A 14,605-nucleotide genomic window follows, 5' to 3' on the forward strand; every position below is an offset into this window, starting at 1 on the left:
CCATGCAATTTCACAGATCTGGATCAGTTGCGGCTGACTTTTGGGTTAGATGTGGCTCACATCTACATTTGTCAGCTATATAAATCACATTAAAAGGAATGCTTAGTTTACATTGCTTTATTTAAAAAAATTGCTTTAAAGGAAGCATATAAATTGATAAATACAAATATATAATTTATATAAATTATATAAATAGATGCATACAAAAAAAACAACAACAGATTGATCAATGCAATACAAATAAATATATGAATTAGATAAATAAATGCATACAGAATTATCACAAATTAAATGCAAATAAATATATATAAAAGTTAAAATTAGGTAAGTGGATATACAGAATAAGAAGAACATACACAAATGTATATACAAATTAGATAAATAGATACAGAAAAAAAACCCAGGAAAAAAAAAAAAAAAATATATATATATATATATATATATATATATATATATATATATATATTATTATTTTTTTTTTTTTTAATAAAATGCATATAAATTAAATTAACAAATATTTTATAACCATATAACCAGAACCAATAATTAAAAAGATATATAAAGGGCAATCCAAAAACAAGATCAGAGGCGAGGCAAGGGTCAAATAAACAAATGATAATTACAGAAACAAGATAAACAGAACAGAACAAACACAGAAATCGCATATTTAACAAAAACATATTGCTTAAATAATTACAACGAAAAAGACTTTGTCTGATGAAGAGCCGGCGGCTCAAAACGTTACACGCTCTGTGTCAGCCTTTTTAATTTAATAAATTTGTATTTTGGGAGCCTTGGTGTTGCCGCCTTTGATTTACCTTAAATAATTACAACTAAATATTTATTAGCATCTACCCAGAACCAAAAAAAAAAAAAATTATTAAATAAACTGAAAATCCAACAGGGCAGTCCAAGAGTGAGGTCAGGGGCAAGCAAGGGTCAAAGCCAAAAAAAAACAGTCCAATACAAAACATCCTGAAAATAGGAGAGGACAACAATTAAAAGGTGCTGTTTGCAGAGTACATACAGGCACAACTCGATTAAAATTAAGGACTTTTAAGCACTTTTTTAAGCACCTATTTTTATTTTTAAGACTGACAAGCAACGTATTGAACACCTGAAATGTATTCTCAGCAATTCATAAAAACATTCCATAGGAACTACCTATCGATTTATAAAAAAAAAAATAATAATATTAATATAATATTTCATAGTATTAAACCTATTTTAAATGTGCTTGTGAAATTATTTTTTAAATGTTTTTATAGATGGAAAGAGAACAGAAAATTAAATTACATTCAATTAAAGGACTATAAATACTATTATATTGCTAAAAAAAAAAAAAAATTGTAAATAATACTAATACAGAGTAAAAGTACATGGTACTATTTTAGTTAGTTACATTTGGAAAAAAAAAATCGGATTTTCATTACGAACCTTTTTTAAGTGTAAACTTGTTTGAATGGTTTAATTGTTTAATTACTAGACTACATAAAAAGGAATTTGCACTAACAAAGGAAGTTTATTTCCTTTAAGGAAGTTTAGTATATTTTCAAGCTTAGGAAGGTTTTATACTTCCTAAGTATAATATTAATATAATATTATAATACTATTAATATTATAAAATATTTTAAATATTTTTTTACATTTTCTACATTTTTCAAAGCAGTGTTTTAAGAGCCTTATTGTTTATAATGATAAATGTAACAACAGATTGCTTTGACCTGTAATGCCTGTACAATTTAGTTACGCTTTAAGACAGACTATGTATAAATCATACAAATACCTCATTCAAAAACGTTTCCAGCATACCAACCCCGTGACGTCAGACACAGCAATATTCCAAGATGGGGGTGCCTTTGTGCTAAAAGCTCTAGTAAAACATGCCCTTTTCTTCAAAATTGTTACATTAATCAAGTTTGGTTAATATATTTTTTATTAAATCAGAAAGCAATTTACGAAATAATGTAAACTCGATTGACTGCATCACTTCTACTACAAGACACTGGGAAGAATTTTTGCTAGGCGATGTAGGAAGATCTGACACTCAAAGTTCTCTCCATCAATTCATAGTCTGAAATCTTGGTAATTAGTGAAAGTACCTTTGAACTGACCGCAGATCTTGATGTAGTCTTTCTTGATCTGGTCTTCTCCACTTTCGATCCTTCCCTGGGTTCATCTTTACAAGGAACCTGCTGAATGGAAAAAAAATACTTAGTGATAAAAACCTGGACTATATCATGCTCTAAAATGTTTGAAATAAAAGCAGCATAAAAGGACAAGCTAGTGGTGGAGGTTTGCTAGAAAAACCTGTGAGAGAGGATGTTGTGTGTGAGTCAGACTGAGACAGACTGTTGTATGAATGTGTGTTTTTGAGTGTATGAATGTGAGAATGCATTCACAAGAGTGTGTGTTAGTTTGAGGATTTTGCTATTTTAAATGTTAGGGTCCAACAGAGTAATTTGGTTAGTTAAGTTGTTTAAAATTATTTTCATTGATTAAATACTTGCCCATTTATAGATGTAAAGAATAACCAAAAGAAATAATGCATTAAAATGTCATTATATTTTATATTCAATCTGCAAATCATTTGTTGTGAAATTTGAATGACTTCCATTCAGTATATGAATAAAATAAAATTAGAATAAGAATAAAACAATAGAACTCTATAAAAAAATACTACCTATCAAAATAAAGCAGGTGCTTTTACCTTAAGGAACTTTATTAGTATGGTTCCCTGCTTCCAGTTAGTTCAACTTCAGATATCTCCATAATCTGTACTCTGGTGCTTCATTTGGTTCTTGACTTAAGAGTAACTGGTGTCGCATTCCAGGTCCATCACAATCTGAGCTAGAAGGACAATATGACAAAAGACAAGACAAATATGAATACACATAACATACAGAATAAAACATTTAAAGATTTAGTTTACTATTCTGCCACAATTTATTCATCCTCAACTTGTTTCAAAGCAGTTTGAATCTGTTCAACACTAAAGCAGATATTTTGAAGAATGTTAGAAACCTGTAACTATTGATTAACATAGTAGGAAAAACTGGGTTTGTGTTCATTCATTTTCTTTTCAGCTTCATCCCTTTATTAATCTGGGGTCACCAAAGTGGAATGAACAGTCAACTTATCCAGCATGTTTTACGCAGCAGATACTCCTCCAGCTGCAACACATCACTGGGAAAAACCCATACACTCTCATTTACACACATTCACTAAGGACAATTTAGCTTACCCAATTCACCTGTACCGCATGTCTTGTGGGGGAAACTGGAGCACCCGGAAGAGACCCACGCCAACACGGGGAGAACATACAAACTTCACACAGAAATGCCAACTGACCCAGCCGAGGCTCGAACCAGAAACATTTTTGCTGGGAGGCAACAGAGCTATCCACTGTGCACCGCACCACCTGAGTTTATGTTCAACAGAACAAAAAAAATATTTTGAAACAAGTGGAGGATAAAAGATGTCATTATTTTTGGGTGAACTATCCCTTTAAAATTCAAGTGTCAAGCATTAGTCTTAAAAACGTATGTATCACTACAGGAAAAATAAATCAAGTACCTCTTGTGAACAAGCAAAATCATTATGCCATTGTTTTCAATGGTTTTCTTTTACATTTTTCACTCTGAAATTATAACTTAAACATGCGATCCAAGGTAAATTAATCTACTTTTAACATAAAATAAAAAGTTAAGATAAAAATAAAGGTTACGTCAACAGACTCTGTTTTTCCAGCTCACCAATACTTTCAAATTTTACATTTTCAGAAAACAATTCAATAAATTACCTTGTGGAAACATTTAGACTTTCTTTCAAATTTGATTTTTTTTAATAATAGATATTTTAAATAAGCTATGACCTCACACAGTGATAAAATAGCAGCAATAAATCTTGTAATATTTTAAAAATAAATAAAACATAAAATATATTATTTCAGTTCCCAACAACCAGTCTGACATATACAAGTTACAAAATATGTACAATATTGTACCTGGTGTGCTTGATGATGAAGTCAAACAATTAGTAATGCACTGATGTGAGAGTTGTCCTTTCCTTCAGCTTGCATCCTTGCATGATTCCTTTCTTTTCTGTAACAAATTAATACAATACAATCAATTTATAAAAATATTATTTTTACTTGCCACAAAACCATTTGTTTGGACTTGATACATAAGTACAAGATTAATGGTGCAATTCAGTTTCCAGGCTGTTTTGAAGTAATATAAAACATAAGATATGGATTTTAAGCTTATTTAACACAATTGATTTTATTTTTTAACAAGGTTTAATATTTCATAACACACTTAGCCTTCTTTTTTAGCTTATTAATTTCCTTCATAAGTCATTTAACACATCATGTTTCAACTGTGGATTTTTTTTTCAAACGTTTTGGCTTTAAAATTTTTTTAATGCAGACCAGTCTCAACAGTGGCCAGCATGAACCACATAACGTTACTCTGTAAACGTTTGCTGAAACTTGATAAAACACACATTAACAAGCAAATCAAGATCATTAGGATTAACGTTACCAAAAAGAGACTGTTCGTTCAGTGTTTGAGCTAAAACCAGTACAAAAGCAGAATTCGGCACCTATTACAACTGTATAAAACGGACAGCATATGATTCATTCATTCAAGCTCCCGTTTCGACGCTGTTCTTCATATAACACGTCTTATTGATCATTTAATTGGGAATGACGAGCGTAAAAGGACAATTGTAACTTAAATGAGTTTGTTAAAACCCCGAGCACAATCAACTTAACAGATTAACGTTACTGAACTGACGGCTGCCATCATTCTTAGCCGTTTTTAGCCATATTATCCACATATAAGTTACAGTTTTATCACTATTCAAAACAGGGGCTTTTCTAACTAATAAAAACATTACCTGACGACAAATATCTCACAAATATGATTTTAAAATAATAACTTACCCGATAAAAAGAAGAAGATGAAATGGCGGACTTGACTTCACTTTCTCGTTTGAAAAAATTAACCGTCATTCACGAGGCTCCGCCCACTCCACCGTAATGCAAGGATGAAGCGAAACACATATTCGCCACCAGGGGGCAGTTTATGATTATGTTTTTAAATAAATAAATAAATATATATATATATATATATATATATATATATATATATATATATATATATATATTAGGGTAAGGGTAATTAGGCAAGTTATTTTATAACAATGATTTGTTCTGAAACTGTCGAAAAAATATATAGCTTAAAGGGGTTAATAATTTTGACCTTAAACCCGGTCACCCGGTGTGTCACATACGGGCCACATCTGGCCCATATGTCTCCTGCCATTGCCAGAAGGGAGCCATATGTGCCTTAGTTGGCCCAGATGTGGCCCAGAACTGTATGCTATCTGGGTGGTAGTTTTGTCTTGCTTGTCCACCAAACATAGACCAGCATTACCAGCAATACTAAGCTGGTAGACAAGCATGACCAGCAAGCCGAAGCTGGTCTACCAGCATAACCAGCAAGACCAAGCTGGTAGACCAGCATGACCAGCAAGACCAAGCTGGTAGACTAGCCTGACCAGCAAGCCGAAGCTGGTCTACCAGCAAGACCAAGCTTATCTACCAGCTTCACCAGCAAGACCAAGCTGGTCTACCAGCATCACCAGCAAGACCAAGCTGGTCTACCAGCATCACCAGCAAGACCAATCTGGTCCACCAGCATCATCAGCAAGACCAAGTTGGTCTACCAGCAAGACCAAGCTGGTCAACTAGCAAAACCAAGCTGGTCTACCAGCATCACCAGCAAGACCAAGCTGGTAAACCAGCTAAACCAGCATTGACCAGTGTTGTAAAAAAATAATAAATGAGTGAAAAGAAGAAGAGAACCCAGTCCAGGAGACTCGAAACAAGCAGAATTCCTTTATTGAGACGTGTTGGTTAATCTGCAGTCATACAGCGTCTTCAAGATGTCCGCGTCTGCAAGAGCCTACTAGAGGTCTGCAGTCTGCAAGTTCTTTCACAAGTCTCCCACAAGTCTCACACAAGTCTGAATTAGTCTGAATTAAGACAAAGATTTCATGGCTATATTGTGTTCTTAGGAGGAGGGGATATGGCTACACAAAGCATGCAAATTAAGGGTTGTGGTCGGCAGGGTAAACTGCTTCTCAGGTCTAATCTCATCATGTTCTGGAGACAGAAACCGCCTGACCATTTGATCGAAAAGAGAAAACAATAGACACCCCATGCTGTGAAACTGACAATTTGCATTACATTGGCTTAGCCTGTAATCAGAAAGACAAAAGGTTAATGTCCTTCCTAGCTGGGATGTTAATGAAATTATATAATTAAAAACCAGAGAATATAACTTTTTAGTTATACGTAGATTATTGTTAATTTGAAATTAGATGATATAAAATTATATTTCCACAGTTCCCCCTTTGAGAGTTATTTAAAAACTCTCACAAAAAAATATAAATTTGTAAGCTTTCCTAAAACCATTCAATGGCTTCTGTTTGATAACAGAAGCCCCATCTTCTAGTCATGTAACTTGAAAAAAGTTACAGGCACATTTAACTTATTCTGTGTCATTTCAATATCTACATAGATGTAAGTGTAGATTTCTAAACTGTTCACACGTTTATGACAATCAGTTGTAATGTCATAAATCCTACATGATGACACAAAAAAATCATGTAGTTAAACTGCAGATCTTCTGAAAGTCCATGGCTTGTGAATAGTGTTCAGTCTTTTGTGAGGTGTGTTTCTTGTGGTTCTTCTCCAGCACAGAGTTGATCTGATGACTTCCTGTCATTCCTGGATCTCCGTAGTGATGCTCTGGTTTAGAGTGTTTCTTGAGAAGATGCAGTGTTTGTGTTTACCTGCACACAAGAAAACACGGAAACAGCAGACCAGCAGTATTCATGCATAGACTTGTATGATCATAGTTCGTGTGTCTAGTTATTCAGGTGATCGTATAGTGGTTGTGTTAAGTTGGTGATCGTATAGTGTTGTGTATTTTCTGTCTCCTAATCTTAAAGTTATGACACCTATAAAACAGTGAGGTGAGGATAAATGGGGAAAAAGGGAGTCTTCACCACAGGGTGCGGCCCCTGAAGCCTGTTGCTTTCAGTTCTGCCCTGGGCTCCTCACTGATTTGTGTGTCCTGTTCTGTCCCTGAGTGTGGTGGGCAAACTTTAAGATGTGAGACACAAACTATCATTCAATAAATATCAGTCCTATCAGACATCATAACATTGAATGGGTAGTGATTGAAAATATGTGTTAAAACACATTCAAGGCTGTAAGTGGACTTAAGCAGAGTTCCCCAATAAAAAGGAAGAAGTTTCCTTTGTGTCTTTTTACAAAGAGTCTTTCATCTTAATTGTAAATGAACTGGGACATTAAGCACTCACAGCCAAAAAATGGTTAGCATCTTTGTGGACAGCTCAATGGATTTAGTGATGAGGGGAGGGGTATGTTGAGGGCATTTAGCAAACTGTTCAGAAGTTGATTTACCCTGTTCATCTCTTTAAAGTTCTTTTTATTCTTTCTACACTCCCTCATCCAATGTCCTTTTTTTACCACAGTAATGACAACAGATATTTTTCCTAAGACATTTGTGATTTGATGTCTTTTCTGTGTTGACCTTAGTGGCAGCTGCTTCAAATCTGACTCTGTCTTTGATATGAGAGTCTCTTTCCCACAAAGCTAAACTGTTCATATTATTTCTGAGAGTGGTGGAAGACCAGGTGATGTTAAGAAATGGCAAAGCTTGTCTGTATTCAGTTGCAAGGCCATCTGACCAGATGCGGACTAGGGGTCCCTTGTCATTTAGCACACTGTCCGAATTATCAGCTAATCCACTGTAAGTTATGGCGGATTGACAAAATCTCTCAGTGAATTCATTCACAGATTCATCTTTCCTTTGCACACAACAAGTCACTTTTGACCAGTCGATCTTTGGGCCAACAATGTTCTTTAGAGCTTTCAAAACACCCTCTCTCAAATCATCCTTACTGGCATGTTGTAATTTAGAAGTCACAGTATGCTCAAAACTGTTGAATTCAGATTCAGTGAGAATTTGAGACATTAGCTGGGTGACTTCTGTTAATGACATGTCATAAAGACGCATTTTGCTGATTAGTGCTCTGCTAAACTCTGAAAAATTTGTGCGTGCTGATGGTAAGCTTTGAGACAGTCTGTCTATTTCTCTAGGTCCTAGTGTTCTTGAAACTGTTTGAATTTGAACAACAGAAGTGTTGTTGTGTGAACTCTCAGTTCTCTTAGATCTGCTGGCACCACAAACCTCCACTGAACCTATAGGTATATCATTTACTGACTGGATGGTAATGTCTGTTTCAGAGACAGTTTGTAAGTCAGGATGTTTATTATCAGGCTGACTAACCTCCTCAATGTCAGTTTTTGATTTCTTGAGGTTCAGTTGTTTTGTTAATGAGGTTATCCTAGCATGAAGCTCTTGGATCTGTTTCTCTAATTCAGATTTAGCCTGAGCTTTTTGTTTAGCTCGAGATAAACTGAATTCTCTGTAGCAGACAATAAAGAAGATGTTAAACCACCTTTTTCAGTTGTAGTGATCAGTCTTGTATTCTGTCTGAACATTTTGTGAGCTTATTATCACAAAGTAAAAATACTAAAACTTTTCAGATGAAAGTGTAGTAATTTCTTCTCTGGCGAAACAGAGGGTAACAATATTAGCACATGTTGCTAAAACTTCCTGCCTGAACAAGAGATAACATCAATTAGCTTGTATAGCTAAACTTAAACTTCTCTGGTTGAACAGAGGTTAAACAAAATAAAAGAAAATAGCGCATAAGGCTTAACTTCTCTGAAGAGAGGATAACTTTTTAAAAGAAAATAGCACGTAAGGCTTTACTTCTCTGTCTGAACAGAGGATAAACTGTTACTTCTCTATTGAAATAGAAGATAACTTTTTGTTAAACAAACCCTGCAGCTGTTTGTTAACTTTTCTCTGATGGAGCAGAGAATAACCATGTGTATAGACTGGTCTGTATGGTTCTTTTGATAGAGTGAAACTCACCAAATCGAGGTTGAGCTGAAAAGATTCAGTCTGGAGTGATCTGATCTTTGTATTCAGGTCTTCAATGTTCATCAGGGTTGCAGTCAGCAAATAGTTGAGAATTTGTGACGTCCGCTGAGTGACTTCAAATTGCCGTTGAGCTGAAGATTCCGTCTGAAGAAGTTTCCTTGATCTTGAAGGTTCAAGTTGAATTTCAGGAAGATTTCAGTCTTTTGTGGCAAATTGTTGAGAATTTGATGATTTCAGTCTATCCGGCTCACGGCACCAAGTTGTTGTAAAAAAATAATAAATGAGTGAAAAGAAGAAGAGAACCCAGTCCAGGAGACTCGAAACAAGCAGAATTCCTTTATTGAGACGTGTTGGTTAATCTGCAGTCATACAGCGTCTTCAAGATGTCCGCGTCTGCAAGAGCCTACTAGAGGTCTGCAGTCTGCAAGTTCTTTCACAAGTCTCTCACAAGTCTCACACAAGTCTGAATTAGTCTGAATTAAGACAAAGATTTCATGGCTATATTGTGTTCTTAAGAGGAGGGGATATGGCTACACAAAGCATGCAAATTAAGGGTTGTGGTCGGCAGGGTAAACTGCTTCTCAGGTCTAATCTCATCATGTTCTGGAGACAGAAACCGCCTGACCATTTGATCGAAAAGAGAAAACAATAGACACCCCATGCTGTGAAACTGACAATTTGCATTACATTGGCTTAGCCTGTAATCAGAAAGACAAAAGGTTAATGTCCTTCCTAGCTGGGATGTTAATGAAATTATATAATTAAAAACCAGAGAATATAACTTTTTAGTTATACGTAGATTATTGTTAATTTGAAATTAGATGATATAAATTTATATTTCCACACCAGCATAGACCAGCATGAAAATCATGCTGGTCTTTGCTGGTTTTTTCAGCAGGGCTCTCACACACACACACACACAGTCTATCTCTCTCTCACACACACACAGCCTCTCTCTCTCTCACACACACACACACACACACACACGCACACTCTCTCACGCACACACAGTCTCTCTCACACACACACACACACACACACACAGCTGTGGTTGTAAATGTGTGTGTTCTTGTGTTCAGATGTCTGTTTCCTCACTCTGGATCCAAACACAGCAAACACTCAACTCATTCTGTCTAAGGAGAACAGAGAGGTGAAGAGTGTGAGAGAGAATCAGCTGTATCCTGATCATCCAGACAGATTTGATGATTATCCTCAGGTGTTGTGCAGAGAGAGTGTGTGTGGACGCTGTTACTGGGAGATTGAGTGGAGTGGAGATCATGGTGTGTGTATATCAGTGTCATATAAGAGCATCAGGAAGAAGGGAAGAGGTGTTGAGTGTTTGTTTGGATGTAATGCTCAGTCCTGGAGTTTGCGCTGCTCTTCCTTCAGTTTTATATTCAGACACAATAACACACAGACTGATCTCCCAGTAAAGGCGCTCAGCAGGAGAATAGGAGTGTTTGTGGATCACAGTGCAGGAACTCTGATCTTCTACAACATCTATAGAGACACAATGAGCCTCATCCACTCAGTCCAGACCACATTCACTGAGCCGCTCTGCCCTGGGTTTGGGCTTGTTTATTCTGGATCAACAGTGAAACTGAGCTGAAGACTGATGAGAGATTTACCCAGAATCCTCTGCAGGAGCAGTCACAGCAGTGAGATGATCTGGTGTCTTTTCTTTGTGTGTCTGTGTAAGAGAGAGAGTGTGTGTGTGTGTGTGTGAGAGAGAGTGTCTGTGTGTGTGTGTGTGTGTGTGTGTGTGTAAGAGTTTGTATTAGTGTGTGTATGCATGCTTGTGTGTGTGTGTGTGTGTGTAAGAGAAAGAGAGATTGTGTGTGTGTGTTTGAGAGAGTGTTTTTGTGTGTGTGCGTGTGGAAGTCTGTGTGTGTGTGTGTGTGTGTGCGACAGAGTGTGTCCACATGCATGTGTGTGTGTGTGTGAGAGAGAGAGAAAGTGTGTGTGTGAGTGTGTGTTAGTGGTGTCTGTGTATGTGATATTGTGTGTTTGTGTGTGTGTGTGGGAAAGAGAGTGTGTGTTTGTGTGTTTGTGTCTGTGTGTATGAGAGAGTGTGTGTGTGAGAGAGAAAGAGTGTCTGTGTGCTTGTGTGTGTGTGTTATAGAGTGTGTGTTTGTGTGTGTGTTTGTGTGTGTGTGTGTGTGTGTACGATTGTTTTCTGAAAGCTCTGCTAATGTCTGCACTGATGTTTTAGCTGCAGTATGGCAGAGGAGCGAGTAAAGGACTCTCTCTCAGAGAAACACAGGTATTGACTCTGTTTTCACACCATTATTTCAACATGACAACAGACAGATCTTCAGTCAACTATTAGTTTGAGCTTAATTAAACTGAACAAACTCATATTTGTCTGATAAACGCTTGTAAAGGAGACTGAGGTTTCTCCTGCAGTTTATTCCTCTGGTGTGTTTGTGTGTTCAGTGTGACATATTATTGTGAACCAACAATCCAGAAAATAGAGTCATTAGTAAATGACAGTGATGGGGGACTCGAGTCACATGACTTGACTCGAGTCAGACTTAAGTCACAAAATGTAGGACTTGACACTTACGCCCTATTCACACGGGGCGTCAGCGTCAACGCTTCCCATTCACTTTGAATGGGTGACGTCAGGCGTTGCCGAACTGCATTGTGGATCCGTCGGCGGCGCTTCAGAAGCGTTCCTCGCTGCAGAAGTTGGGACCAGCTCAACTTTTCAAGCGCCGACGGAAGCGTCAGCCAATCAGATCGCTGTATGCAAATACACCAGCTCAGACAGTGGCCTATTGCTGACTGAATTTCATTGGCTGACGCTTCTATGACGATCGTTTCAGCTCCAACTTCAGACACGCCCTCTGTCAAGCGTTGACGCTGAAGCCCCGTGTGAATAGGGCGTTACTTGACAAATATCCAAAAAAGACTTGACTTTACTTGGACTTGGCTGTCATGACTCGAGACTTGACTTGGACTTGAGTTAAATGACTCAAAAAAAAAACTTGTTTTTGTAAAATACACAACCGTTTGTTATATATTATGCTGGACTGGATCATTTGGTTTAGAACCGCTTTAAATGATTCATTTGAACAATTCATCTGAACGATTAATTTGCTATTCGGCCATCAGAATGCGGTGATGAGAATGGAAGGCACTCCGCCAGAGATAGCCTATGTTACGGGTTTAAAGATTACAAACAAGACGGCTAATCAAAGTTTATACTACTTAGTCTGACTCAGTGCTTGCCACACTTGCCGGCCGTCTAATTAGGCTATATTTAGTGACAGTTTTTTTGTACAGTTATTATCATTCTTCTTTTTGTATCTGCCTATTTTAACCAAACATCCGCGATCGATGTAGTGGAAAATCCTCTCTCCTTACTCGTTTAAGCTGGCTGCAAAATATACCTACACCATTAGTAATCAAAGCATTAGCCTTCTTTAAATAATCTACAAGTTTAAATCTTTTAACTATGTTTATTTATGAATATTTTTAGAGCTATTCTGTTTTTATTCCCTTTTCTGTCATTTATTTTTCATTTGCTGTATATTTTATTAATTTGATGATGTCATCAGGCTAATACACTGCAAAAAATGCTTTTCTTACTTAGATTTGTTGTCTTGTTTCTAGTCCAAATATCTAAATATTCCTAAATCAAGAAGAATTTTCTAGACAAGCAAAACATGATGTCTTGTTTTGAGAAATAATATGCCAAAATTAAGTGAGTTTTTCCTTAAAACGAGCAAAATAATCTGCCAATGGGGTAAGCAAAAAAATCTTATGTCAAAAGAAAAAACAAGATCAATTTGCTTACCCCGATGGCAGATTTTATTGCTTGCTTTAAGGAAAAACTCGCTTAATATTGGCGTTTTATTTCTTAAAACAAGACAATATGTTTTGCTTGTCTAGAAAAGGCTTCTTGATATAAGATATTTTAGATATTTGCACTAGAAATAAGTCAAAACATCTAAGCAAGAAAAGCATGTTTTGCAGTGTACAAAGGCTTTTTTATAGACATATCGAAAATGCTTTTGCATTCAAGTTGGCTTTGAACTTGAAAGAGAGAGAAAAGCAGATTTGGCCTATCAGCGGTGCACATTGCTCCTGAATAGGTAAGAGAAAGTGGATGTCTTTTTTAAAAATGTTTTTTTACTTTAACCCATTGAAAGTAAAAAGTGTATAACAGTGTCATAATAAATAAAAGTATAGTAAAAAAAATTAATATGTTTTGTTTGTCACATATAGGTAACTATTTATTTGATGTGAGTAAATGATGCATTTTAATCCAGCTACCACTGCAAGTATATTTCAAACCTGTGAGAAGCACTGATAGTATTGTATTTGTATGCTAATGTTTAACGTTTAAGTTTTTGACATGTTAGGACTTAAGTTTAATCAAAAAAAGATTGCATTAAAACAATCTGTTAAATGCTATATTCCAGCTTTTTTACCCACATGCATCTTTTTAAAAACAATTTATAGGGGAAAAAATGAAGAATTAAGTTAGGCAAAACAAGAAACCGTTTCAGACCATGGAGCTCAAAAATCTGTAACGTATTTGTGAAATGGACTATATAAATTATCTGGAATCTAAAGGTTCGAACTTGCTTTTAGACTTCATTCTTAGTAATTCATATTACCAATCAAAACATTTTTTATTGGAGTTATTGAAATGTACAAAATGTCTTTGAGGAAGAGAAAATAAAATAAAAAATTATCATTTTGATTAATGATTTTTTTTACCCCAAAAAATGTATCTGTGCACTTTAAGATTAGTTTTTGTGATTTGGGGTCTCATTTTATTAATAGTATGAAATTTTATTGGCTTTGAAGTAAGCACACACCCTGAGCAGAAAGCCATCTGATTCACTAGCGATGAAAGTATCGTTTCAAATGACAGTTTATATACTTTATATACCAGGGGTCACCAATCTTGGTCCTGGTGGGCCGGTGTCCCTGCAGGATTTAGCTCCAACTTGCGTCAACACACCTTTTTCAAGTATACCTAATGAGAGCTTGATTAGCTTGTTCAGGTGTGTTTGATTAGGATTGGAGCTAAAATCTCCAGGACACTGGAGATACTGGTATATACTGTTTGTGTGTGTGGATAGATAGATAGATAGATAGATAGATAGATAGATAGATAGATAGATAGATAGATAGATAGATAGATAGATAGATAGATAGATAGATAGATAGATAGATAGATAGCAGTTTGAAAAGGATAGATAGATAGATAGATAGATAGATAGACAGACAGACAGACAGACAGACAGACAGACAGACAGACAGACAGACAGACAGACAGACAGACAGACAGACAGACAGACAGACAGATAGATAGATAGATAGATAGATAGATAGATAGATAGATAGATAGATAGTAGGGATGTGCGGAGCAGCCGGTATTTGTTGAGGGGGGAAAAGTATTTGTATTTGAGTAAAATTCAAAATGGCACAAAAATATATATATTTTTTTCTATTACACTTCTAATTTACATTATAGTGAAAGTATTGTTTAATTATACCCATTATATAAATTATAGACATGCAATATTTAGGGA

The 14,605-nt window shown here is 35.8% G+C and overlaps 1 protein-coding gene and 1 long non-coding RNA gene across 7 annotated transcripts in view; one reads left to right on the forward strand and one right to left on the reverse strand.

Moving 5' to 3' along the window:
- si:dkey-72l17.5 overlaps window positions 1-13,761 on the forward strand; it is a 52,391-nt gene extending 38,630 nt beyond the window's left edge. The window contains exons 10-11 of one of the 3 annotated variants that reach the window (XM_087245742.2): window positions 10,133-10,711; window positions 11,266-13,761. In XM_087245742.2, the coding sequence (XP_087101868.1) occupies window positions 10,133-10,662 (530 nt within the window). In that variant the 3' untranslated portion in view covers window positions 10,663-10,711; window positions 11,266-13,761. Of the gene's footprint in view, window positions 1-3,086; window positions 3,414-10,132; window positions 10,837-11,265 lie in introns of those variants that run through there. The other 2 variants (XM_087245743.1, NM_001423543.1) reach the window with 2 other exon arrangements.
- Window positions 103-9,528, reverse strand: LOC101885496 (uncharacterized). Of its 4 annotated transcripts, none has more exons than XR_015942848.1 (6): window positions 4,949-9,528; window positions 4,007-4,103; window positions 3,245-3,421; window positions 2,711-2,850; window positions 2,103-2,192; window positions 103-975 (listed from the first exon to the last, which is right to left on the reverse strand). It is a non-coding gene; the product is annotated as an uncharacterized LOC101885496 (long non-coding RNA). The 4 variants fall into 4 exon arrangements; XR_015483721.2 differs by having other exon boundaries at window positions 2,103-2,195; XR_015942847.1 differs by lacking the exon at window positions 103-975 and adding an exon at window positions 1,292-1,873 and having other exon boundaries at window positions 2,103-2,195.
- Window positions 13,762-14,605: the final 844 nt, after the last annotated feature.

Source organism: Danio rerio, chromosome 4, assembly GCF_052040795.2.
Source record: "Danio rerio strain M-AB ecotype USA chromosome 4, GRCz13ab, whole genome shotgun sequence".
NCBI lineage: Eukaryota > Metazoa > Chordata > Actinopteri > Cypriniformes > Danionidae > Danio > Danio rerio.